Raw genomic sequence first — 24712 nt, 5'->3', positions numbered from 1 at the left:
TTAGTACTTGGACGAGAGATCACCAAGGAAACCTAGGTTTTCTGTGGCATCAATAAGTTGGCTGTGACTTGACAGCTAAAAAAAAGAGCCACGTTGGAATCCTACAATTATGTGCAACGAACAGACAATGTGTTCTAAAAAGGAATGTTTCATTCTGGGTAATCTATTTGGCCAGCGCATTTTTTGTGTGTTTTCAGTGTCCAATTATCATGGCTATGAAAAGCTGCCCTATCCAAAGGCAGAGACCAGTGAATATTATTAGAAGAATTAATGTCCCTCACCATCACCACAGCAAAATGGAAAAACACTAGTAAGGTCCAAGCTCTTTAACTAATAAAAGATCTACATGGGCTATACTCATTCAGCATTTTGTTACTTAATATGCAAGTGCCTGGTTAACATCTTCACTGGGTATGGATTTTCAGACAATGCTAGATAGGGTTGCCAACTCTGGGTGGGGAAATGCCTGGAGATTTGGGGTGTAGAGCCTGGGAAGGCTGGAGTTTGGAGAAGGAAGGGATTTTATCGGGGTACAATGCCATAGAGTCCACCTTCCAAAGCAGCCATATTCTCCAGGGCAACTGATCACTTGGAGACCAATTGTAATAGTGGGAGATCTCCAGGCCTTACCTGGAGGTTAGTAGCCCTAGTTCCCATGATGGAAATGGCTGCTTTGGAGGCTGGAGTCTATGGCATTATACACTGCTGAGGACCTTCCCCTCCTCAAATTCCACTCTCCCTGGGCACCAACCTCCCAAATCTCCAGTTCTTTCCTGTCCTAGAGTTGGTAACCCTATCCCTTTCCCGCCCAATAGCCAACTTACCTTTACCTGCTCCTCTGTCTCAAGCTTTCCTTCTCCTCCCCCTCAGCAGCCTCTAGGAAAAAACTGTGGCCTAGTTACGTGGGGCCAGCCACTGGCCAAAGCATGATAGGGAACCATCAAGGGCTTATGGGGGGCACCTCACTTTCCCCTGTATCTCCCTCCCATATCTCCTTTCCTACACTATTTCCTTCCTCTTGGTAACCGCCATGTCCTTTCCCCTCTCTCTGCCTCATTCTCTTTTCATCCACTCACCAACCTACTTTTTATCTATCTCCCACCTTCAGCTATATTTATTTATCTGTTTCATTTTTAGCCCACCTTTCTCCACAGTGGGGACCAAAAAGCTTACAGCAGTCTTCTCTTCCTTTTTATCCACACAGCAACTCTTTGAGGTAGGTGAAACTGAAAGTATGTGACTGGTCTAAACTCAACCAGTGAGTTTTCACAGCCAGGTAGACACTGGAATCTGGGTCTCTTAGACCCAACTTTGAAGCTCACCACCATACAACACTGGCTTCCGTAGGGTGGCTGCTTTTAAAGAGTAGCAAGCAGCCAGGCTTATTGAGTCATGCAAGTCAAGTAGCATCAGGTCACTCAGAGGCTGTTGCCAGGCCTGTTGTTGCCAACGTGGGTAAGGGGGGGGGGGTTCTCGGGTTTGAACCCCCCCCCCCATTCATGTCCGAAGCTCTGTCCCTTCATTTGTGGGTTTTAAAAACATTTTTAGTGTTTTTTGGTCTGCAGGGGGAGCATTGTTTGGGCTAGCAGCACCAAACTTTCAGGGATTGTTTGAGGGACTCTCCTGATGATACTACTCAGGTTTCGTGAGGTTTGGATCAGGGGGTCCAAAGTTATGGACTCCCAAAGGGGGTGCCCTCATCCTCCATTGTTTTCAATGGGAGCTAATAGAAAATGAAGGCTACATCTTTGAGGGTCCATAAATTTGGACATCCTGAACCAAACTTCACTAATCTGAGGTCCTCAGTTTAGAAGAAGAAGAAGAGTTTGGATTTATATTCCCCCTTTCTCTCCTGTAGGAGACTCAAAGGGGCTTACAATCTCCTTGCCCTTGCTTCCTCACAACAAACACCCTGTGAGGTGGGTGGGGCTGAGAGAGCTCAGAAGAACTGTGACTAGTCCAAGGTCACCCAGCGGGCGTGTGTGGGAGTGCACAGGCTAATCTGAATTCCCCAGATAAGCCTCCACAGCTCAAGTGGCAGAGCAGGGAATCAAACCCGGTTCCTCCAGATTAGAATGCACCTGCTCTTAACCACTACGCCACATTGAAAGTGATGCTGTTTCAGGGTAGGGGATAATCCACCCCAAAACAGCATCACTTTCAATGTTGTTTAACTAAGGACCCCAGATTCTCCCTTTAAGGTGGATTTAAAAGGAGAATTTGGGCTCTCTAGTTTAAACACCATTGAAAGTGATGCTGTTTGGGGGTAGATTCTAGCATCACAGCAGCTGCCCGGGGGTGGGGTGTGTGGGGCGCAGAAACTCCTGTGATTTCTTTCACGGGCTCCATGTTCCCTCTATGCCTCTGCCCAGAGGGGAGGGGCAGGGCAGGGGAGTCTGCCATCCCCGACCTCGAGGAGGCTGCTTTATATAAGCGCTTAGGCCAGGGCGGGGCTTGGGGAGGCATTTGTAGCCATGCCTGCCTAGGGGCGGATTGGGAGGTGTGCCTAAGTCCCCCCCCCTAAAAAATCTATACCTATGTCCCTGTTGCCAACCTCTAGGCGGGACACAGAGAGCTCCCAGAATTATAACTGAACTATAGATTACAGAAATCAATCCCCTGGGGTGAAATGGCTGCTGTGGAGGTGGACTCTATAACATGAATTTAGCTGAGCCCTTTCTCCTCCCCAAACTCTGCTCCCCTAAAATCCACCACAAAATCTCCAGGAATTTCCCCACCAGAAGATGGCAACCCTAATCCTTTCTCAAAAGCCAGAATTGCCCTGGGAGGGACCCTGCCCTTCCCCCTGCCTTTTACTGACAGGCTGGAATTTGTGGTTGCCAGGCAATGGCCACTGAGAGAATATGTTGCTTAAAGCTACAGTTGTTTTATTTATCACTTTGGGATTTTTTTAAACCCCTCAGTGTATTTGTTTTAGATTTCAGATTTTTCTGCAAGCCTGGGACTTTGTTCAAGTATGTAGAAAGATCTGTCTTGCCTTTTCACAGCTATCACCAGATTTAAGTATCATCAGTAACAAAATCCTCTTAAAATCTAGTTTTCCAGCACTAATTGGGGGTATAGGAATAAGCATCCTTGGGTTTTTATCACACTACAGTTTCCAAAACAAAAGTACCCATGTTGAGATTTAAACCAAGCACTTCCCATTCTGATCTCATACTCGTAGCCATCAACTCTATTCTTCTGCTTCTGTTGACTGGATTTATTGAAAGCCAAAGGCACAACACCTTACAGTTTGTGGCTTTGTTATTCTCTGATGTACAATCTTGTGACTCAAAATTACAATGTGGATGCACTTGGCCCTGTGTCCTTTTGCTTAGCTCCATCTTCCTCCTCCCTAACACAAAAAGATAACTGTTGCTACACAACGCATTTCTCTTAGCACTCTTGAACAGCCTAGAAAGGCTTAGAATGACAGCTGGTCCAAATAGCATGAAACCCATGAAGCAAAACTGGCTCTGAGAGAAAAATATACTTGTGACTGAATACGTGGCAGTTTTCAGTTCAATTATAGAATACCTTTTCCTTAAACTGAGGAGGCCTGCACAGAAGAAGAATCTTACTATGGTTAAAGCAGCCTCATTCCAGCGGTGAAAGACTTATTACTGTCAAAGGCTTTCACAGCCAGAATCAACTGACTATTGTGGGTTTACCAGGCTGTGTGGCCATGGTCTGGTAGTTTTTGCTCCTAACATTTCACCCACATCTATAGCTAGCATCTTCAGATGTATGTCACAGTGAAAAATGTTTCCCGCTGTGGCACATCTCGCTGTGAAGCCCTTTGAAGATCCAGCCACAGATGCAGGCAAAATGTTAGGAGCAAAAACTACCAGACCACGGCCCCACGGCCCGGAAAACCCACAACAGCCAGAGAAAGGATATCTTTTTGCAACATAGTTTCCCAAAGTGAGGCATCTGTGCATGAGACTAGGTTTAAGGAGAAGGGAAACGTTCAGATATGGAACAATGCACTTCTCATTTGGGCAAATATAAAAGCTATTTAATAGCATAAGTATTGCTTCCTCACCTGCACACCTTCTCCTGTGAGGGCTGAACAAGACTGAATCTGCCAGACTCTGTCACGGATCGTGTGCAAGTTCAGACCCTCTGCAATCTCTGCAGCAGGGGCTGCCGTAAGCAAATCTTGTTTGTTAGCAAAGATGAGCACTGGAACACCACTTAGCTTCTCTTCGTCTAAGAGCTCCGCTAACTCCTGCAACACAAAATGAATGTGTTATTTAGAAAATGTGTTTGGAAGCTGATCATGTATCTACTTAGTTGCATTTTTCATACCAATACATTAATGAGTTCTAAGAAGTATGGATGTACAGCAAAATAAACAAGTACTCTGTACCATCAAGACCAAATTTTAAAAGTCAGTTATTCCAGTTATACATTATAGGAGACCTTAGCTTACTCTGTTCTAGCCAGCTGCCTTCAAGGCAACAGTTCTGGGCCTTGCCATTCCCCACCCGACTCTGGGGACCAGCACTAATGACACAGCAAAAATAACATATGCTGGCACAGTTATAACTTGACTTGCCAGCATAGTGCAGCAGCCCTTGAAAACAGGTGGTGTTATCCTACATATGCTTCAAATTCAAGAGGAATGCTAACGGCAAGCTTTGAACTTTGATCCAGTTTAATCAACAGTAATTCATGGATGGGACTGCACTTGATGGAATCTCTTTCCAGAAACAAAACTCATTTTCATAAAAGGCAGCTGTTGTGGCTACTAAAAGAATGGCTGAGCGTCTCTGTGTCATGAGTTCATGTGCACATCACTGGTCGGCAATGTCAGTTAATGCACTAGGGATTACATGGTTTAAGAAAATAGGAAATAGAACCTACTAACTTCATTCTGTGACTAAATACACCCTAACAAAACCTTAGCACTGGAAGGCCTGATGTCCATATTTAATGGTCAGATGCCTGGGACACAGCCTTCTTTGGTCCTACACTGGCAATCTCATTGCAAATGTATACTGAATAAGCGGTAAGGTTTCTTTACATCATACCCAGGGAAAAGGCCTTGAAGAGTTTTAATTGCAAGCTTGGTTTTCATGAATAAATCTGGCAGAAAACTATTATTTAATAGAATAAGGATCTTGGCTTGTTTCTTAGAAGGCAAATGATAATGTAAGTTCTGTCTGATATTTGACAGCATTTCATGCATTTACTGAACAAGGTATGTGTTTATTTCCCCAAGTTGTGCATTACTTACCTGACCTGTTTCTTCAAATCTCTTTCTATCTGCACTATCAATGACATAAATCTACAAAGGAAATAGGAGAAGGGTTTAAAACTAAAAATACAGTGTTATCTCCTAGAAACAATCAATTCTAAATACCAAGCCTTAATACTGGCACTCATTTATTTGATGAAGCAACGTGTCTGTACTCAAAGAAGGCTGGTTAGGATCAGGATTCCAATACCTTTTTAATTATACACAAAAAGTACAAAATATTTGTTCATTTATGTTTTTGCAGAAAAAGAGTAAATTAGGTGAGTGGGCTAAGAAATGGCAAATGCAGTTCAATGTAGCAAAATGCAAAGTGATGCACATAGGGGCAAAAAATCCAAACTTCACATACACGCTACAGGGGTCAGTGCTATCAGTCACAGACCAGGAAAGGGATTTTACGCGTCTTTAGTTGATAGTTCCATGGGAATGTCAACTCAATGCATGGCAGCTGTGAAAAAGGCAAACTCTATGCTGGGGATCATTAGGAAAGGAATTGAGAATAAAACTGCAAAGATTGTCATGCCTTCATATATAAAACAGTGGTCAGGCGACCGCTAACTTAGAGGCTACTGTGTCCAGTTCTGCAGTAGCCACATGCTCAAAAAAGCGATATTGAGGAGATAGAAAAAAAGAAGTGCAGAGACAGGGCAACAAGGATGATTGAGGGACTGCAGGCACCTTCCCTATGAGAAGGAGAGGCTGCAGCCGCTTTGGGACTCTTTAGTTTGGAGAGGAGAACACGTCCTGAGGGGGGGGGATATATAATTGAAGTCTATCAAGAATTATGCATGGGATAGAAAAAGAAGTGTTTAGACAGAGAGAAATTTTTCTCTCTTTCTCACAATACTAGGAACCAGAGGGGCATTCATTAGAGAAAATGCTGGGGAAGAACCAAGACTAATAAAAGGAAACACTTCTTCTTCACGAACGCAGATTGGTGTTTGGAATACTTGCTGCCAATATGAGGTTTGGTGACGGCCACTAAACCACCAGATAGCTTTAAAAAAAAAGGGCTTCTTAGGACAGATTTGGCTGGAGGAGAAGTCGATTTATGGCTACCAATCTTGATCCTCTTTGATCTGAGATTGCAAATGCCTTAACAGACCAGGTGATCGGGAGCAACAGCCGCAGAAGGCCATTGCTTTCACATCCTGCATGTGAGCTCCCAAAGGCACCTGGTGGGCCACTGCGAGTAGCAGAGAGCTGGACTAGATGGACTCTGGTCTGATCCAGCTGGCTTGTTCTTATGTTCTTATGTTCTTATGTTCTTATGTTCTTATGTTCCTCTGATAGTGAGAAACTGCAGCTTGCTAAAATTAGACATTTGGGGATGAATACAGAAAATCATTCATCCAGCGTTAGCTTACCTTGGTGTATCAGTAGTCACACTTGGCAAACTAGTTATTTTTTGCAAAGGAATGAAGAAGAATTTTACCACCCTTTTATATTTCATCAGAAGAACAAGCAAAGGAGTGGTAAAGTTCTCTTCATTGCTCAGCATGTCACGACAAATTCCCAGTTTACCAAGAGGAATCACATGATCAGTTACCATTCTGTAAGTTGTCCCACCTTTTGAGAGTATTAACATGGAACCTCAGCATTTTTACTTACTGGGACAACATGAAGCTAAAAGTCTCATGCAGTCAACATTTGTGTTAGAGGATTATCTTCTTACAGTTATTAATTAAAATATGTGTGTCACTTTTACATTTTAGTATTTCTTCAAAGCAGATTATTATCAAAGGATAAAATATGGAGAACCGCCATAAAATGAACTATCAATACTAAGTTTATTAACAGAAGCACAACCACAGAGTGGCAGAATTACACCGGACAGAAAACAGCTTTTTATCAAACAAGGCATCCAAATGGTGTTTAAATTCAGTCTTGTGTTGGCAGGAACAGTTTCACTGATGGACATGAATTCCAGCATTCTCCAATCAAGTAATACAGTTTCTGCCAAAAGGGTCATGATCCATTCCATTCACTTTCAGGAGAAACAATCTGGCATGGGAAGAATATGCTGAAGAAAGTGCTAGGTCTAGCTGCTACACTGCAGCCCTGGCTGCTGGTCTTCTGCCACTCAAGCAATGAACTATCCTGCCTGTACTTCCAGGTCCCGCTGCCATATGTCCCTCATTGGGATGAATGCAGAATTTGCTGACTCCCATTTCTTTACAATGTAACTGTCAACAATTAAACACCATAATAAGAAACAGATCTTGAAAGTCCAGTAAACTGAACCTGTATGATAGCTCAGCACCATCCACTGAAGTTTGTCTAACTGAAAACCAGAAGTAAACAGTGCAATCCTTAGCAGAGTTGCACCCTTCCAAACCCATTCACTTCAAAAGACTGAGAAGGGTGTGATTTTGCTTTGGGCTGCACTGTAAAACAGACTGTGTAATTCTTTTGGATATGCTCTTGCCATCAGGATTAACTCGTGTGATCTTCTGGAGATGCAGAACTGGTTATGGGACCAAATTAGGCTTGTCATCCAAAGATAACACTTGTAGTAATGTGGTATTTCTGTTATTATGATGAAATACTGGTTTATGTTCTCAATAGGAAAAGGTGCACTTACTGAACCACCCATTCCCTGCAGTACCAGGCAGCTCCATAACGACCTAATAATCTAAGCTCAACTTGTGAGAATTGTCTGAGTTGCAACCTACGGCAACCCCACAGTGTATAACACTGCACCAACCAAGATAGGTAGCGGGTAAGAGCCTCCTTCCAGTATCTAGAAGGCTTCATGCCAAATAGCTGCAGGTGTCTGTCTGAATATGCAATCATCCAAATATACACACCTTTATTTGACGGTGCGTAGCTTCCAAAATAGCACAGGTGTGGGTAACTGGAGTACCTACCATTCAAGCACACCTGCATGTTTATGAATGTGCAATCACTTCATGTGTTAAAATATGCTTGGAGGGGCCTCTCACTTGTGTAACACTCTTCAGCCTGGAGGAAATGCAGGCATTTTGACTAGCATGCAATGTGCTTATAAGAATCCCTTCAAAGCATACCAGGCTGGTATGGCCTCTGTGTTTCAGTTTTTCCTTCAAATTATTATGACAAATGGTGAGTCAGGATGGAGACTGTGTGGAACCTGTACTCATTGATTATGAGTTAAGAGTCATGGAGAGAATGAAAAGTGAAAGCAGGGATCAAGGAAATATGTCCATAAAAGAAATCTTGCCACAACAGACGTTTGTCCCCATCACGCAGCAGACACCTAGTGCATAATCGGCTGGAGTCTCTTGCACCAGAAACTCCACCACTGCTATGAAGGAACAGGATTGCAACTACACTATATTAGATCTGCCGTGGCTGCTGACAGTGCAAAAGGGTATAGGATTATTCTGCTATCTTTATTTCCTTTAAACTATAAAGGAATCTTTATTTCCGTTATAGTTTTAAACTATTCCTTAATATGGGTATACAAGGCATTTTGAGGTTTTACCTAAGTGTACACCATTCTGGAAGAAAGCAGTTGGATGGCTGCTTCACCTGTTTGCTTTTTGTAAAGATTTTGCAGAGTCCACATTATAAAGCTATGTTATGTAAGTGCAAAAAAAGTACTTCTGAAGCACATATGTCTTGTGTTACTTTGTGCAGAGGTTGTATTTTGTCAGGCTGTTTCCTAGGAAACAGATCATCAGCATCACTGACCCTTCTCTTCATTGGACAATCAGTATTGATCAAGTTAGCTTCCACACTTTTCACTAGAATCAGTATAACTTGCTTATTCATTTATTACAGAGAACCTAGACAACATAATTGCCAAGACTTTCCATTCCCCAGTTTTCACTATAGGCCTCCTGTCTTTTTTCACAGGCCTGGATTGTGGTGCTTTTTCTGCATTAAAAACAAGAACCATTGCAGTATCAGCCTTTCAGATGTGGCTTGGCTAAGCACAAGAGAGTCACCTGCCACAGAAATTTGCCAGGCAACTGGTGACATAGTTTCATTCACTGACTATTTTTTCTCTCAGGAGTGAAAATGGCACAACCAGGTCCTTTTCATAAAATTAAATACTAGTATCATGTGCAAAAGTCTGTTGTCCAAACATGCCCTTAGCAAGTAATAGAAATAACTCCCACACCCTCTTCAGAATACCAGAAGCACGAGGATAGGAGTGGAGGGGTGCTTCAGAGGAGAAGGGTCGCCATCCCATCCTCTTTCCCTTTAGTCTAGCAGGAGGCCTCTACAGCCCGAGGCCATGCAGTTGTACAAACCTGCCTGCCTCCCTTCCCTTGCTCATCCACACTCTGCCTCAGGCAGAAAAGCCAGGGGCACCCCCAAATGAACCCTGGGGAAGAGAGACACAGACAGGGGTTGGGAAGAACAGGATGAAGGGAGGAGGGTTAAAACCACTGGGGGGCCAGTGGAATAGAATCAGCAGTGCCCCCCACATTCTCTATAGTTGCCTTTGATCCATTTGTTTAGGAAGAGGGAGCTTCATTTTGGTTTTGCACTGAAGAGTAAATATGGTAATAAAAGCTAAATAACCAGCATTATTATTTTTGCTTAGAATAGCCAAGGCTGATACCTTTACCAGAGGGAGAAGGTCTGATCTATTATAGTACGGGAATGCCAGGATGACTTTTCTAGCTGGGCTCCTCAGGTCAGACTGGGAGTGAGAGGAGGGGGTTGCCTCAGCTGGCTGCCTGATAAGCCTCCTCAAGGGGTTGAATCCGGTCCCCAGGCCACATGTTTGACACCCCTGGGCTACACTGAACGTAACTGTCACTTGGCATGCAGTTGAGAGACCAGTTAACAATAGAAGTTTTTACAGATTTCATAATTCACACATGCACAGTGGTTTTGCAAAGACATCCACACTGGCTGGCTGCTATTAAAAAAATTGACTTTGATCGTGATTAAGAATGCTGCATTACTTAAATGTTAAAGTCAGTGTTCTATTTAAAGCAGCTCTCTGCAGTGGCCTGTACTTACCAGGATATCAGTATTCTCAAAATAATTCCTCCAGTACGGTCTGATCTTCCTCTGTCCCCCAATGTCCCATACATTCAGCTTGAAGCCTTGTGACTGCACGCTTTTAATGTTAAAACCCTGCAGCAAACAAAGCGATAAAGCACAGCTAGTGTTAACTTGATTGTTGGCCCCTGATTCACAAGCACACACCACTCACAGCTTATATATCACATGTCTGGAAACACTAATAAGATAAGGGCCTGTGTTACTATTCAGATGGATTGGCTGTGAGCAAGGTGAGGGATACAACAGCCTTGAATGGATCAGGGTCTGCATCTGTCAAAGCTATAAAGATGTACGTTGCAGCTCGGAAGAGAAAGGAGAGTGCACTAGGAGGTGAAGGAACAATGTAGATAAGGGAAAAGCATAAAGCTGCAAGAAGCCAACTTTACCACTTGAAAGCGGAGCCTAATGTGCAGACTAACAAGAAGCAGAAGCCTATATGTGAGTTGATATGAGAAAACTAGAAGCAACAGCTGCACTTCTGAAGGGCCCATTTCATCAATTAAAGCTCCAAATGAAAGGGGTGTGTAACTGGAAAAACAGGATGTGGTGTGGGCTGGCAATGAACTGCCATACAATACAGGGGATTGGCTCTAAGCTTGGGATCTGAGGGTGGGCTTTTGCTCTGGGGCGTTGTAGTATCTTAAACGCAGTCTAGGGCTGAAGGAAGGACAGCTAGCTTGACACAATCTCTAGCACCACCCACTGGCCAGCTCTGGGATGATGTCAGTTGGGTATCTATCAAGACAAGCTAATCCTGGGAAAAAAGTTGGTTTGTGTAAAGAGGACTGAAGACTGCTTCATGTTTTATTTTTAATGCATACACATTATTCAGTGCAAAAAGTTACTGTGGTGTTAATATTCTTCAAGTATACAAATTGGGTCTACAACATGTACTCGACAGTATCATAATTTGTAAAGCAGTACAAGCTAAAATTCACAGGAGTCTCAGAAATGTTGGCATGCCATTACTAGAAAACAATTATATTGGCACAGTAGCTTTAATAATTTTTTAAGGTTAAAGATCTGCTTGTGCTTTCGATCCCATGACTGTAAAAGAAATGTACTTCCACCAAACAAAGTTATTTATTATGGACTTACAACAATAGGTTGAAACTGGAGTCTAGTCGGAACTCTGAAAAACACAGGGACACAGTTCACATGCAAGAAACCATGGTTTGTCACAGTAGGAACGAGCCTGAGGATCATTAGGCCTGTTCAGAATATTTCCTGCCTTTCCCCCTTGTATGTGGCATAGAAAGTAATAACTCCCTCTTTATGGCAAACCATAGTTTGGCTTATGTCCAAATCTCAAACTATGGCTCAACTACAGTAACTACAGCAATCCCAAGAACGCTTTCCTGGGAGTCAGCCTGATTAAAGAAAACAGAATTTCTGAGCAAACTTGCTTAGGATCACTCAATAACTATGCTTACTGTAACAGTCAGAATTTAGGCCACTCCACTACCTATGGCTAGCAAGGTCTGTCAAAACAGGATGCACACATGTAAAACAAACATGGTTTACAGTGCCATTCTGAGCAGTTACACTCTTCCCAGTCCACTGAATGGGTTTAGAAGGGCATTGTTTAGGACTGCACTGTCAGCTTATTAACCACACTTTCAGTGCAATCCAAGGGGGGGGAGAAATGGAAGCAGCGCAGGATTATGCTGATGGGGGCACTTACTCTGCTGGCATAAGGCATAACTGCACAAGACCAAAACCTGGAAGCTGTTCTACACGCTGGTGCTCCTCTGCCAGTGGAACCCGCATTCAGGTGGATGTTTCAGGAGTGGTCGGGGGGGGGGGGGGGGGGCTGATTTTAGCTGGCTTCCAGTGGGCTTTTGGTCCAGGAATGTCACACCACCCAGAAACTTATGCCATTGTTTAGTGCGTCGTATGTAGCCCATTGTCTGGTAATTTGGGTTTTTGGATAGGTCAGGGAGTTTTTTGTTTTTCAAGCTCTCCGCACTGCCTGAAACCTCGTAGGAGGTGGTGCAGCTGCCCCCTTTGGATTGGGCTGCCTGTCTTGAGTATGGTTTCATGGGATATATGAACACAGATAGCCTGGCTTAATCCTGGTTGGTTTCTTGGAGTGATTTTCGTGTCTAAACCAAGCCTATGGTTTGTTCTCTTTTGTCTAAATTAGGATTAAATCATGGCTTGTGATCTTGGTTTGGAGGGAAAAGAATAAACTATATCTTTGTGATTCAGGCATAACCACTAACAATAGTTTGCCATGAAAGCAGAACCAACTAAGTTCTGATGCAGGTCAAGGGGAGGGGGAGAGAGAGACACTATTGGTTCAAGGATCCTCCATTCTCACTCCCATTGTGACAAACTTCCAATGTGCAGATGGAAACGCAAACTGGGATGGAACTGGGTGTCACTAATAGCCCATTCAACATGATTTTATCTGTTACCTCAATTATTTTCTCCCAAACATCAAGATTTAGAAATGGACTTGGAGACCCAAAGGCTGGCAGACCAAAAGTATCCTTCCTTACCTGCGTTGGAGTGATATGGGTGATATCTTCTGATGCTAGCTGTTTCAAAAGGGTGGTTTTGCCTGCATTATCCAATCCCAGGAGGAGGATTCTTACCTCCTGATCCGGTGCACTCTTCAATTTACGCAGAATTGACAGCAAACCCTGCATCAGCCAAAAAGATGGGAAATTTCCTTGCTAAGTACAATAGTAGCATCACTATGACTGTTTATTATTTATTTACACAAGCACCCAAACATATTAGGTGCTCTGTATGTCTTATAAGCACAGATCTGTGCCTGTAGGTTCACAGGCAAAAGAAGGGGAAATTTGGAGAAAGGGAAAAAATACTGTATTCACTAGATAAGACAAAGAAAAGTAGAAAGAATGAGAGGACACGTAGAGAGAACTCAAGAGAGAAACCAGAAACAGCAAGATTCCAAAGAACCTTAAATGGAGCAAGAAGTAGTAAGCATAATGGATATAGGCAAGAAAAGGTAGCAAATGAATTCAGAACAGAAGTGACTTGTGACCACAATTGTGAAAAAGAACAAAGCTAAGAACAGAAGGAAAATGTTGAATTGCAATCTCAAGAAGAAAAGTATCAGCATAAACAAGACAAGAAATAACCAAGACTCTTTCACAAGTTGCAGAAGAGCTTATACAAAGGGTTCAGCTCCAATGGCCCCTAACTCCTGTACTTCATATTATGCCATTTCTGTGGGTTCCCCAAGCCTCATTAGTGGCTTTTTATGCAGTGCAGGGCTGGAGGAAGGAAGTAGCAAAAAACCCTTTCATAAAATTGCCCCATTTGAGGTTCTGGAATCTAGCCTACAGAGGTGTGACATGATTGAAGTGTGATGAAACAAAAATTGTACAGAGATGAGAACAGAAATAAAAGGCTTTAGCAGAATCAGAAAGATTGGGAAGTAAAACATTACAATAATCAAGGAGTTAAGGAGTTTAGCAAAACTGGTAGACAAGAAAGGATGGATATTAGAGGGAACCCATAAACTTTTGTCAAAGATTTGAGGTAGGCTGAGGAAAAAAGGAGAAAGATGAAAAAGAATACAAGTTCTCGATATGATTGTTTATGCATGAGATCCATCCAAAGCCTCTTTTGATAATCCACAAACTATATGTCAAGATTCTAAGGTTTATATTGCCTTTTCATTTTTCTGATTTGAAGGACATTTTTCTACCTCATGCAGCTCCTCCTTAGGAACCACTATAAATACCAGCATCAATATATGAAAAAATGGAGCCACATCACTGACATCAACATGCTGGCTTTTGAGATTTGAAAGTGTACAGAATTTCAGCCAAGCAGCTGAATGAGGCAGACAAACTCCACTTATATAAACCCTGTAATCCATATCAACCTCTCATCTTGACTCTTAGCTACTATAAGCCACAGCGTGAATTCCTTACCTAGAAATGATTTTAATTATCCAAAGCCGCTTGTATTTATCATGTCAGCCATTCTGGGCAAATGAGACATTCACATATCAGCATTTTCAGGATTTAGCTCTTGCAAACATTCCAGTTCCCTGGATTGGGTAATTAAGAAAAGTTCAGCAGATTTCAGACCCTCAAGCTGAGAGTCCTTTTCAAGGTTTACAAGCACAAATGCATACTTCAGGAGTTTATTTGCAATGCAAAAATGCTACAAATAATGGTGTTCTTCGGTGGCACCAGAGCTTAAACACCTGTGCTGTTATGAAAAAGTATCACTGAAGGGCATTTGGGTACTGATAGGTAAGTATGTTCAAGCTGTTTGTTACATCCATATATATAAGAAAGATCAACCAGAATGTCAACTGTTTTCTAGTTCCAGCTTAGTCACTGATCTGTGATATCATATGTTCCTTCCCAAAACCTGTTTGTACGTCCTCCATACATACCGACTCTAAAATTATTTTTAGTAAATGAAGACCAAAGGCTATCAAAATGGATTATCGAAGCTGAAACTGTTACTGTGCAATCCTAAACAGAGTTACATCCTCCTAAACTCATTTCTCAGATTGTAATCTAGGACTGCACAGTTAATTGGAATCATCTGTCAGAATCACTATTGCTTTTTAGCTGCTGGACTAGGCACTGGAGACAAACTAATAACTTTTCATAACAAAGAAAAATGCTAAATGTTAGCCATGTTCAAATTACAAGTAATCCATCTAATGCTTTGTAACTATACACCCAGTCCCAACCCTTTCAATTTAGGATTGCCTAGCCACTGGCGGGGGATGGGAGGGTAGGGTTGCCAGATCCAGGTTGGGAAACCCCAGGAGATGTGGGGATGGAGCCTGGGGAGAAGAGGCGCACAATGCCATAGAGATCACCCTCCAAAACAGGTATTTTCTTCAGGAGAACTGATCTCTGTTGTCTGTAGATGAGCAATAATTCCTGGGGGTCACCAGGTCCCACCTGGAAGTTAGCATCCCTATTTCAGCCATATTTGTCATTCTTAATGCAATCAACACAACTTCATTATTTCCACCTTGTCTTTACCCCTCATGCAATTCAAGCTTCTGTTCAGACCCCTTCATGAAGCTGAAGGCAAAGACCTTGAGCTTTTCCTTGAAAGAAGAAATGCAGTTTTAACATATTAGATCATAGAGTAACAAAGACAGTCTACAGCCATGGTTTCCAAACAGTGTTTGGAGGAACCCTTGAATCCTTAGAAACGTTTCAAAGATTCCCCAGTAAGATTAGTAATGCAAATTTGCCCAGAAAGACATATTATCCACTCAGTACTGTATCATATCACTGATTTTTCTATCACCTGTATCATACCACTGATGTTTGAATGTATTCTGGAAACACACCCTTTGTTCATGAAGGGTCATAGTAACAAGTCCCAACAGGCCTGGCCAGCACCCTGACTGACCTGGTTGTATACACTAATATACCACAAGATCCTCTGCCAGATGTAGAGATTCTGTGGTAGGTACGCACCAGATACATTGATAAGGAAAGGTTTCCCTGAAGACAGAAAGTTTTAGAAGGATCTGTATAAGAAAGGTTGTCATCCAGCAGTTTATACATTGATTCAGCTCTAGGCTGAGCTTAGTGTTGACAATAGATTTTCAAATGCTGGCTTTCTACTGGTTGAGTCAAATGATAATTTAAGAACTTCTATCAAAATAACACCAACAGAATTCAAGCTGGAAGAATAATGTTATGTGAGCATTCAAATGGCTTCAGGAAAAGCCACTGTGCTGGGGGTCCAGGGTAAAATGCTTGAGCGCTTGAGTACAAGATAATTGAGGTAGCTTTTATTTTCACGTTCTAATACAGTGATGGCAAACCCATGGCACGGGTGCCAGAGGTGGCACTCGGAGCCCTCTCTCTGGGCACGTGCACACAGAGTTCGTCATGTGGGGGGCAGAAAATCATCCCCCCACACACACATCTAGGCTGGCTTGGGCCACTGAGAACGACATGCGCGCATCGTGGTGAGCAGGGAGGACTCAGCTGGCGGCCCTGGTGCCTGTGCTCTGGGTGGCTGCTGCCTGAGCCGGGGGGCGGGGGGGCGCAGAGGAGGCAGAGATAATAGAGAGGCACAGAGCTGTGTGCGTGGGACTTGCTGAAGGCTAGAGCAGCCTAGCCCCTGCTTGAGCGGGTGGGGCGGATGAAGAGGAAGCCAACCAGTTTTTTCTAAACTAAAACCTCAGCATTCAGGTTAAATTGCTGGGTTGGCACTTTGCGATAAATAAGTGAATTTGGGTTGCAATTTGGGCACTCGGTCTCAAAAAGGTTCGCCATCACTGTTCTAATATAATATAAATAGCAAACTTCCATCCTTTTCCACAGTCATCAGGTTCCTCAGTCTTATCTCTCTTGGCTGGTTTCCTTATCAAAGAGTTCTAACTAGTATCCTGGTCTGTGCTTTGTGCAATGAATCCAAAACATCTAATGACAGCTCTGATCCAGGCAACCACTGGGTCATCACATCACTTAAACTGCAGTTTGCAAAATAATGTATAGCCTGTCCCACCTTTAAGGCGTGTCAGAATTGTAGCTCTTGTGCAGGGCTCCCAACCAGAGTCTGTCAAACAACACATTAAGGGTTTTAAAGTGTTGGGTCTGGATTTCCTGGTCCCAACTTGAGTTCTGCCAGTTACACATCAGCTGCAGGGAACAACTTTTTTAAAAAAACAAAAGAGAGCCTATTTGGGCTCCCAATGCCTCTCTATATGGAGTAGTAAAACGAGGAAATAGCTCCCCCTCCTGAACTGTTTCCATTCAGAACAACAGCTTCCAAGCCTAAACTGGCTCAGTTTCATTTTTAATAGCCATTCTCTGCAGGAGCTATGGCTGTGGGGAACCCAAGCTGAGTTCAGGTTCCCTAGACCTACCTCTTTAAAAATCTCAATGCATAGTTTGGCCCTGAGATTCAATGTTCAAGGACATAGAAAACAGACACACAGACAAGCAAAAACAGAGCCTGCAAATGCAAGTCCACAAGGATAGGAAATTATCTTAGGTCAGAACTGCAATTCTTAGTAAATTGGGATGTAAAGATCAAATTAATCATATTTATACTCTGAGAGATCGGATTATTTTTATGGCACTTATTAAAGTTGGTATCTTTTGAAGTATGTATCTTGTGAATGTCTCGTTTTGCTTAAACAGATAATTGCTTTCCATCTGGGACAGTGGTCTTCAGTCCCTGGGCTGCCACCCTCAGGTGGGTGGTCGAACCTCATCTGCTGGGTCAAAAGGTTGTTGTTGTTACATGCAAGTAGTGAAGAGGCAAGGGTGTCGTGCCTCTTGCCTCTGTCATTTAAACTTCAATTGAATTCAATTATAAACGTTCTCCCTGCAAAATCCACTATCTTCCTCTCCATTTTAAGAACATCTCTGCTGGACACAAACTCTGCATCCCAAAGACTTTGCAAATATGCAGTTGGGCCCTAAATAATATTTTAGAGGTCCTATCTATTAGACCCCATCAGGAGTCCGTCATATACCATTCCATCTGTGCAGGCTCCCAGCTGTGTCACCAACACATGGTGGGGCAATATGTACTACGTGCTGAATTGAGTACACACTGGCTATTGACATGCTACCACAAATGACTCAAAAATGTCCGTGGCAGCATCCTATGCATAGTTGCAATAGGAGCCTGACAGGAATGTTGTCCGCTGACATGGCAGGAAAGTCAATGTGGGTTGCAATGGTCATGCGAACACACCCTCAGCAAATAGGCTTACCTTATGCCCTGTTTTCCTTACTGGCCTTTTGCATTCCTTTCTTTATCTAGTGTTTAAATGATTAACCTTTACTGGGGATTTAATTTTATTTTATAAAACATTTTGTAATTCAGGTATTATAATACTAAGTAGGCCTAACTTTTGCTGTGGTTATTTCAGTATGTAAAGATGGGCAGACTATGCTCCAAAAGAGACTGCAAACAGACACACCAACCCACAGCATAATTATTTCAGGCTGTGAATTTAGGATGGCAGTTTAAGATTACCTGAGTGAATGCCTGCAGTTCCTGTCCATTCTCAAATACACACATGGCACAGATAATATACAAGCTTAGCAGTTCATGAATGGCTAACATCTGTCAATAAATACTGTTTTCATACCGTACATTGCAAGCTTGCTAATGTGTTTAAATTCTATTAATAATTGGAGTGCTTGTACTAACTGCATAATAGTTAACAAATTCAAAGAGACAGCAATTCTTTAAAACAAAGGTTCCTTGTCATTTTTTCTTGCAGCCCTGCTGATTAATGATTCAGTGTGCATTTGTACCTACTCGCTCAAACTTCAGCAATGAGGTACTTCATGTCAGCAGGTGCAAACACACGGAAATAAATGCATGCGGACAGTAAAAAAGAAAAGTACTTCACTGCTGAAAGGTTCTGCTGAAGGACCAGTACAATGTAGCGGTTAGAGTGTCATGCTAGAATCTGGGACACCACTCTGCCATGGAAGCTTGCTGGATGACTTTGGGCCAGTCATACACTCTCAGCCTAACCAACCTCACAGGGTTGTTGTGAGGATCAAATGGAGAAAGGGAAAAGGTTAAGCCACTCTGGGTAACCACTGTAGAGGGGGATACAAATTAATAGATAAAAATTAAAATTGAGTATGGAGATACAAAAAGACTCTCAGTCAGGCACACTGAAGAGCATATGGGTGGATTCTGAAAACCACCATCTTCATGGCAAACAAACACTGGCTTACTGCCATTTTGGTTAGCCTCTAGAAGTTAGTGAGTTCTACTCAATGAATATTATATAATGTTTGGTTGCTTAGGCTACAGCAGTGATGGCAAATCTTTTAGAGACCAAGTGCCAGGGGTGGAGCGAGGGGGAACTGCGCCTGGGGCCCGCATGTGCCCTGCGCGCCTGCCACGCTCCATCTGTCCCCGCCTCGGAACGCCCCTGCAGGGGCGCGCACCCTGTGCATCGCACACCCCTCACTCCCTTGGCGCTGTGTCACTGCTGAATGCCCAAACTGGGGCAACTGCACGCGTGCCCCCAGAGAGGGCTCTGAGTGCCCTCTCTGGCATGCATGACATAGGTTCGCCACCACTGGGCTACAGTGTAGAATTTTAAATTCAGGCAGCCCAATCCAGAGGGTGATGTGGCCAAGGACAGCTCTGCCACTGTGCTGCTGCGCTGACTCCATACTAACAGGCAGCACAGGGGTGCAGGCAAAAAGAAAAAAAAAACCTTGGCTACCTGAAAGCCCTCCATTGGCTGAATTGAGTTTTGCTACCCATTTGGGTGGCATAACTCCAAGGCCAGGGCTGTGGCATTCCCAGCTCAAAAGGCCAGGTGGAAGCTAAAGTCAGCTCCACCCCAAGGAATGCCTGTGGCACGTCTCCACTGCACCGACGGGACAGTTGTGGCGCAGGAGAGCTGATGTGATGCTCAGCTCCAAGTTCGGGCATCCTGGAGGGCTGCAGCATTCCCCTGCCAGTGTTTTTGCCCCTCTGCCAGGGTAAGTGCTCCAGGGAGGACAAATCTGCCAGTGCAGGCCCATGCCACATCCGAGAGGCATTCATTTATGTATCCCACAGCTCATATATTACACGAATGAGTTTCCTAAAAAAGTACAGTCTGCAAGAAATCAGATTATAATCAGTCTCTATTGTACTGAAGAAATTGCTGTTATCACATGGCTGTCTGTAGGAGCACATCAGGGCTAGTCTACAGTAAAGGGGATAAAGACACTTTATTCTGCTATAAATGGTTGGATGGAGGAGACAGGAAGAAAAACAAATCAACACCAAGGTGGTCTCCACTTTAGTAGCTCTGTTTGTGTATATACTTTAAGTTTCCTATATGTGGTTAAAATGTAGTCCAATTTAAACACAAAAGCTATAGTTTAGTTTATCCCAGAACAGCACAATTATTCTATTCAGGTCTGCAGTGTTTTTTATTCTACTGAAGATATCATACAAAAATATAAGTGGGATTTTTAAAAGCTTGTTCAAATACAAGTGTAAAAAACAGCAACATTTATTTTAAAAATTTTGCTGTAATAAGTAAATAAGATGGTATGGCATTAAGTGACCATTGCTGACTTAGAAGGGAACTGAAGAAATTATCTCGATTGTGTCTCTTTTCTTAAAGATGCAAGGCATTTGCTTCCTAAAATACAAATGTTTTATTTCACTTGTAACTTAACACTTACTGTAGGGCAGGGGGGCAGGGCAAAGAACAGAAGTTGTGACCATAAGGAAGTGTTTCCACACAAGCAAAAATCTTAGGGATCAGGAAATGCTACCCTAGCAGTCTGGAAAATGTAAAGCCAATATATTAATAAATATGTGGTTCAAGAAAGAAAAGCCAATGGTAATAATTCTCTTTGGGAAACAGGATACTGCGAGTTGATACACTGGGGCCTAAGGAGGGCCCTGGATAATTAGGCACAGCATAGTGAGTTGTATAGTCTTTTGGGATTTTTAAGCCAAGCTACGCTTCAAGAATTAAAATTGGGATATTTCATATCTGATACACTCTCCCCCCTTCTCTGCCTAAATACAAAATAATATATTATGGGGATAATTATCTATGGCAATTTTGATAAGAAACTATACAGGTCAGAAAAATTACTCTTGTTTCAAAACCCAATTTTTAAATATACGTAACAACTGAACTTCTTCAATGGCACTTGTTTAAAGCTTCCAGCATCTATTGCTATCAACTATAAGAGTAATTCTACCCAGGTCAACTCAAGTGAAATTCACTCCCAAGAAAAATTTTTATGATTGTACTGTATTTATTCTCAGTAATTATTATGCTGCAACTGTTATTTATATGGATTAAGTGCTATTGGTGAATCCCACAGGGTGACCTTGGGCTGGTCACAGTTCTCTCAGAACTCTTTGTCCACCTGGAGGCAGGCAATGGCAAATTACCTCTAAACTTCTCTTTCATTGAAAGCCCTATACCAGGGTCACCATAAGTCAACTGTGACTTGAAGACAAAATCACACAGACACACAAGTTACTTGGTCAGGGATGCAAGAGCTATTTCAGGATGGCCATAAAGGGAACGATTCACGTAGACTTATTCATCATGGGCTCAATATAGGTGGTGTTATTTAAATGGCAAAAATATACAAATATATGCTGCTTCACTCTAATGGGTATATCCACACTGAACTCTGGCTAGATCATGCTTTATTTCTGTAGCACTTTCTACAATGACAGCCAGTGGGATGTAGTGGTTAGAATAATACACTAGTGACTAGGATCTAAGAGTTCCAAGTTCGGATCCCTACTCTACCATGGAAGCAGAATGAGTGACCTTCAACCAACTACTACTCCCTCTTAGCCTAACTTGTCTCACAAGGTTGTTGGTGGGAGGATAAAATGGAGAAGGAAAACAATGCTGTAAGGTATTTTGAGTCTTCATTGGCAAGAAAAGATGCTATAAGTATCTAAATAAAAATGATAAAACAGTAAAATTATTTAAAATGTGCATGAGGTGGAGAGTTGCCCAAGAACAGCCAAACTGGGATTTGAATTCAGGTTTTCATCATCAGGTCTTCCATCATTAGCATTTTATCCATTATCTCATGACGACTCTTGGCTATCATCAGAGACACTCTGCATCTGAATTTGTAGTAGAAACAGGATCCAACAGATTTTCAAAATGTTTATTTTAATAGTTATGTGCAGTAATGATAAATTAAAATGCTATTAAGTATCTACACCCTAATGTAAACCCAATCAGCTTCAATGCCATACTAGATCAGTTTTCCATCAGTTGTCAATACCACATAATTGAGAGGAAGAATTATATGTACATGCATAGTCTGAGTGCAAAGGATTTTTAACATGGGATTAAGGACAAGAACAGAGGTAAACACATGAATCAGTTTCTATATATTCTATTAGAGTGACCCATTTAAGAAATACCAGAGAGAGAATTCTCACACATACTATTGGCTGGCAGCCGGGAGGACTTGCCAATCATTAAACAGCAGAGAGTGGAATCCCATTAGAGAAGTAAATATCTGCTGTTTAGCTGGATTAGCCGTAAAGCTTCAATAATGAATTTAGAGTGTAAATCCAAAGAAATCTGCTTGAGGAGAACAGCAAATGTTTAATATGGCATTTATCTAAAGATCCAGTTCAACTGTCCTCTCACATAGAGTGCTTGAGTGGATCACCCCAACATTCACTTTCCATTTTGCCCCATAGTTGTCTAGTAGCAACTGGAATGAGGCAGCCTGGTCCCAAGTGGTCTGATACTTGCTCTGAGATAGCACAATTTTCCTGCCCCAGAATATGGGATTAGAGTAGGAGGAAACACACACTATAACAACTGATCACAGTACAGGCTGAGCTGTAGCATGGATAAGTCTTGCAGAGAAAAGCAGAAAATAGAACACATAGAATTATTTTGTTTGCAGTCCTGGTTGTCCCATCTCAAAAGGAGACTGCAGAACTGGAGAAGGTTCAAAAGGGGACAACTGAAAACTGGAGAGGGGATTTTCATACAAACAAAGAGTCTGTATCTATTTCATCAGAAAAGAATTTGAGGGGGAGATCTGATAAAAGCTTATAAAATTATTAATATTACAGACAGCGTGAACGCAAGAAAATTTATTACTTCCCCCCCCCAAAAAAACCCCTCACTTGAAGTCATCCAGGGAAATTGATCAGTACTTGATTCAGAACACAAACAAGAAATCATGTCTTCATACAATAAATGATATGGTAGCAATGGCTAGTATCTTATATGGCTTTAAATCTAGATTACCGGTACACATAATGGGACTATTAGCCTGGGCAGTAAAAAACATCCATGTTCAGAAACAGAACTTCTGCTTATCAAGAACAGGGAGCAAAGAACAAGGGGTGCCTATCTTTACTGTGTCCTTGCTGTGAGCTTTCCAATGGTACCTGGCCAGCCACTACTGGAGACGATAGTTGCAGGCTAATTAGATGTTTGGTTTGGTTCCACAAGATGATCCTTACTTTCTTATGCAAGTTCTAAATGATGTGAATGTAACTTCTTGCAATGTCTGGCAAAGGCAATTCTGATAGCTAACTGTCCATTGTACAATTAGTTAGACCACTTGTGGGAGGGTGGATGTGTGAGCAAATGTGTCCTGACCTCAGTCAACTAGTGGATACCCTGAAGCACACCATTTGATTATTCTACTTCATCATATGTTAGGGCTGAGCTTAATACAAATCAGGTTCTCATTGTGCCACAGTCATAATTGTATGTAAACAAGATGTAAACAGCAGTAGAGCCTCAGACAGTTTGATCAAAATATCAGCAACTGAATCCTGGTTAACAGAAATCTCTGACAAAAGCAATCTTGTGCCCCTCCTCCCGATCAATGTTAACCTATTCAGTCAGCAACCTTAAATGTCCAAACGCTCTGAATAAAGTGAAATATAACTTGCAGAACTAAGGAAGGCTTTGGGAACTGTGAATAACCATTTTGGCTATTCCTTCTCAGGCCACTTGGGTACTTCAGGTAGTTTTGGCTGAGCTCAAGCTGTTCACAATTGATGTGGTATTCAAAGCTCCCAGGTAAGGCTGATATTGTTGCATGAGTCTCTCTCACATATATTTTTCCAGTGTTCAAATTCCATAGTGGGTTTGGGGGGGGGGGGGGCTACAGTTGTTGTATTAAAACTCTACCAGTTAAAGCTGACTACTTGTGATCCTTGTTTGCTTGTACAAAACCTACCACAACACTTTTTTGTACATGCTTTAACTTACAATGCAATTGGTAGCACAGTAGTTAGAATCCACCCCAAAGAAATGGGCCAGCTCATATCGCATGGTTGTTGTACAATCCTATGCATATGCAATAATTCTTACTCTGCTGAATTAAATACATGGGAACGGAACTGCAATCTCACAATTATTAAAAATCTAGCTTTTATGTTGTAGAGCTGAAAATGAATAATATTCCTTTTCAAATCAAATCTGATAATAAATTTACTCTTCTTACTAGTGGACCCTTAAACAACCCTTTTTAAAGAAAAGCTACTAACATTTCCAGCCTGCCTCCCATACATACAAGTCCTTTAGTGGCACATCAACAGTCTAAAAAAGAAGATGAGTGGAGCCTCATCCAATTTACAAAAACTCACCTGGGAGCAGACAAGTGATTATATACAAGCCTGCTTTAGCTATCTCTTTTTTAAAATCCCTCTCATTAATTGGGTGAAAAAGTACACAGGAGTTTGGATACCTCAGAATATAGATTTTTTTGCATTAAACATTTTTCATGGCTTCCACACAGTGTGAATGTATAATGTGTGTGTGTGCAAACACACATACAAACCATCCAGAAAATCAAGGCAATTCGAACTTAAAGCAAAAGCAAAGCTTTGCTACAAGACCAACATAAAATAAAGATCTTTTAACATCCAATTCATCCAAAGGCTAGCTATTGCACAGCTCACTGTCCACACTTAATGCATAAGGCAATGAGGAAAAACAGCAAGAGC

The 24712-nt window shown here is 42.2% G+C and overlaps 1 protein-coding gene across 1 annotated transcript in view; it reads right to left on the bottom strand.

Annotated features, from left to right (window-relative positions):
- ARL3 (ADP ribosylation factor like GTPase 3) overlaps nucleotides 1-24712 on the bottom strand; it is a 38830-nt gene that overhangs the window by 12591 nt on the left and 1527 nt on the right. Inside the window, exons 2-5 of the mRNA XM_048505120.1 lie at nucleotides 12778-12921; nucleotides 10229-10345; nucleotides 5246-5296; nucleotides 4049-4234 (exon numbers count right to left, since the gene is read on the bottom strand). Of these exons, the coding sequence (XP_048361077.1) occupies nucleotides 4049-4234; nucleotides 5246-5296; nucleotides 10229-10345; nucleotides 12778-12921 (498 nt within the window). The remainder of the gene's footprint in view (nucleotides 1-4048; nucleotides 4235-5245; nucleotides 5297-10228; nucleotides 10346-12777; nucleotides 12922-24712) is intronic.

Source organism: Sphaerodactylus townsendi, linkage group LG08, assembly GCF_021028975.2.
Source record: "Sphaerodactylus townsendi isolate TG3544 linkage group LG08, MPM_Stown_v2.3, whole genome shotgun sequence".
NCBI lineage: Eukaryota > Metazoa > Chordata > Lepidosauria > Squamata > Sphaerodactylidae > Sphaerodactylus > Sphaerodactylus townsendi.
Note: the sequence above shows the minus strand (reverse complement) of the source record. Positions and strands in the feature narration are given on the sequence as shown.